The sequence below is a fragment of the Lipotes vexillifer genome, unplaced genomic scaffold, assembly GCF_000442215.2.
Source record: "Lipotes vexillifer unplaced genomic scaffold, Lipotes_vexillifer_v1.1 scaffold565, whole genome shotgun sequence".
NCBI lineage: Eukaryota > Metazoa > Chordata > Mammalia > Artiodactyla > Lipotidae > Lipotes > Lipotes vexillifer.
In genome coordinates, this window is record NW_006771554.1 from 1,256,392 (window position 1) to 1,259,441 (window position 3,050).

General features: G+C 42.5%; 1 protein-coding gene across 1 annotated transcript in view; it reads left to right on the forward strand.

Moving 5' to 3' along the window:
* NCOA3 (nuclear receptor coactivator 3) overlaps positions 1 to 3,050 on the forward strand; it is a 25,979-nt gene that overhangs the window by 13,409 nt on the left and 9,520 nt on the right. Inside the window, exon 16 of the mRNA XM_007446941.1 lies at positions 1 to 23. Coding sequence (XP_007447003.1) covers positions 1 to 23 — 23 coding nt within the window. The remainder of the gene's footprint in view (positions 24 to 3,050) is intronic.

The window sequence follows — 3,050 nt, forward strand, 5'->3', positions numbered from 1 at the left end:
GCATTCCTGAACTTGTAAATCAAGTAGGTAGCAGTACTGTGGAAGTAGAAATGTGTGTGTGTGTGTCTGCGTGCATGCGTGCTCGCATATATCCATGAAGCCATGTGCAACAGTGCCTATATGTGCATCTTTCTCTTCTTTATGTACAGCACTACATTCATGGATACCAGCATTAAATTTAGAAAATATACTTTATAATTGTGATAGAACTTCCAGCAACTTACTGTTTTATAAAGAAGTCAGATTTTAGGCAACCATAGAAATGATCCAGTAAAACTACTATACAGTTTTTAAAATGCTGCTTTTTGCTTATGTTAGTTGAATCCTCATTTTTATAATTACCTCTTTATAATACCTGGGCAACAAGTGTATACTCTGAGGAGGCAAGCTTTTTTTGTGTTAAACAAAACCTGTTTACACTGGTAAATCTGTGAATATCCCAACAACACCATCTCCTATTCCTAGTTACCTATTCAGCCTTATGAAAATATGCCATTTACAAATCTGTATTTTTTTGAAACATACATTTTGTAGTGGATCTTTTCATTATAGGATGTGTGTTTGGGGGCACTTGAGTAACTCTGTGTGTTTAATGATAAATGGGAAAGATCCTCAGGGTTCTCAGGCTTTGTTGGGGAGACAAATGTGTATAAAAAGAATTACATTTCAGTGTGGCAAACACTGCACAGAACTTTTTGAAGCGTGGTTGAGAAACACGGAGCAGTGATGATGTACACCTGCGGGTACCAGCCACCTGTGACCCTGACCAAGGAGCCGTGTCTGACCTGACTGGGGGAGGAAGTGAGGGTTATATGAGGACCGAGAAGCTTTAACTGCCACTAGAATTTTTTTTTGTTTTTGGTCTGCGTCGGGTCTTAGTTGTGGTACTCGGGATCTTGAGTTGAGACATGGCAGTGCAGGCTCTTCGTTGTGGCGCGTGGGCTTCTCTCTAGTTGTGGTGTGCGGATTTTCTCTCTAGTTATGGCGCGTGGGCTCCAGGGTGCGTGGGATCTGTAGTTTGTGGCACACGGCTCTCTCATGGAGGTGCATGAGCTCAGTAGTTGCAGCACGTGGGCTTAGTTGCCTCGCGGCATGTGGGATCTTAGTTCCCCGACCAGGGATCGAACCAGCGTCCCCTACATTGGAAGCTGGATTCTTTACCGCTGGACCACCAGGAAAATCCCCTAGAATTTTATTTAAGCTGGAAATAGTTTTGTCTTCATGTAAAATAGTTAACGGTCCTTATATAAAAATCTGCCAATCACAAAAGTACATATTTTTTTAAAAAGTTGAAAATCCTCCATAATCTTGGCACAAAGAATCATAAGTAACTTGTGTGTGTATATTTAGGAAAAAAAAAGGAAGCAGACTTTTAAAATACTTCTGTGGCCTGTTTTACTTTATGAAAGTCATCGTCAATCATCTTTTTTGTTTAATGTATACATCTTTAATTTTAATGGCCAAAATAGTATCCATCTTACTGAACACCATTTAACCAGTTATCTACTGATGAAAATTTAATTGTTCCTAAATACTTTCTGTTATAATTCTATGAATTACTTACATCTTGTTCACTTTGTCTGTTTTCCTAGCTACAATCCAAGAGAAAGGATGATTGGGTTAGAGGGCTTATTTTAGAGGTTTATCTACATACTCTCAGGCAGTTTTCCTAGATGATCGTATAGCTGCTTTTCCATAGCAGGGTGTGATGACTCCAGTCCATCACCCTCACCAGCGGTGCTGCCGTGGCCCACGAAGATGAAAGAACCCACAGTGTGAAAGAGCAAGTGACAAGGCAAATACTGAGCATGATGATTCTTTCAAATCCTTGCCAGTCTGAGGGGCAACAAAGATTCTTGTTTTAATTTGTATTTCTTTCATTAGCAAGATTGAGCATACTTTATATTTTTTGGCCATTGAGATGTTTAATAGTTCTGATGGGGTTTTTATTTTGTTGGTCTGTAGCGATGCTTTAGTTACTGATTGTTGATTCCTTCATTTAACAAATATTTGTCTTCTATATGCCAATCAGTCTTTCCTTAGAGACTGAGGAGCAATAGTGAACAACTTATTTCCTGCTCCCAGAACTCAGGCAAGGAACCACACAGAAGTAGACATGGTGAAGGAGAGGTTACGAGGAAAGGCATATGATGCTGTGAGACCTTTAAATACAGGGGCCTTTTCTTAGGATAGGGTGGGATGTCAAAAATTTTCTCTAGGGCTTCCCTGGTGGCGCAGTGGTTGAGAGTCCGCCTGCCGATGCAGGGGACACGGGTTCGTGTCCCGGTCTGGGAAGATCCCACGTGCCGCAGAGCGGCTGGGCCCGTGAGCCATGGCCGCTGAGCCTGTGCGTCCGGAGCCTGTGCTCCGCAATGGGAGAGGCCACAATAGTGAGAGGCCCGCATACCGCAAAAAAAAAAAAAAAAATTTCTCTAAAAAAGCATGTTTGCAGGATGACTGTTAACCTGTCTATATTGTATATTGTAAATAGTTTGCCCAGTTTTTTTTTTTAAATAAATTTATTTATTTTTGGGTGCGTTGGGTCCTCATTGCTGCGTGCAGGCTTTCTGTAGTTGCTGCGAGCGGGGGCTACTCTTCATTGCGGTGTGCGGGCCTCATTGCAGTGGCTTGTCTTGTTGCGGAGCACGGGCTCTAGGTGTGCAGGCTTCAGTAGTTGTGGCATATGGGCTCTGTAGTTGTGGCTTGCGGGCTCTAGAGCGCAGGCTCAGTAGTTGTGGCGCACGGGCTTAGTTGTTCCGCGGCATGTGGGATCTTCTTGGACCAGGACTCGAGCCCATGTCCCCTGCATTGGCGGGTAGATTCTTAACCACTGTGCCACCAGGGAAGTCCATCCAGTTTCTTTTTAGTGGTGGCTTGTTTATAGTTTTGTTCTTTAGTTTAAAAATGTTTGTGTTTTCAAAACCAGGATGATGAGATAAAGAATAACTGGGGACTGACTTGAATAGTCAGGAAAGGTTTTTCTGGAGAGATGACATGTAAGCTGACACATCTGAAGGATGAGAGAGCTAGCTAGGTAAACAGCATAGGGA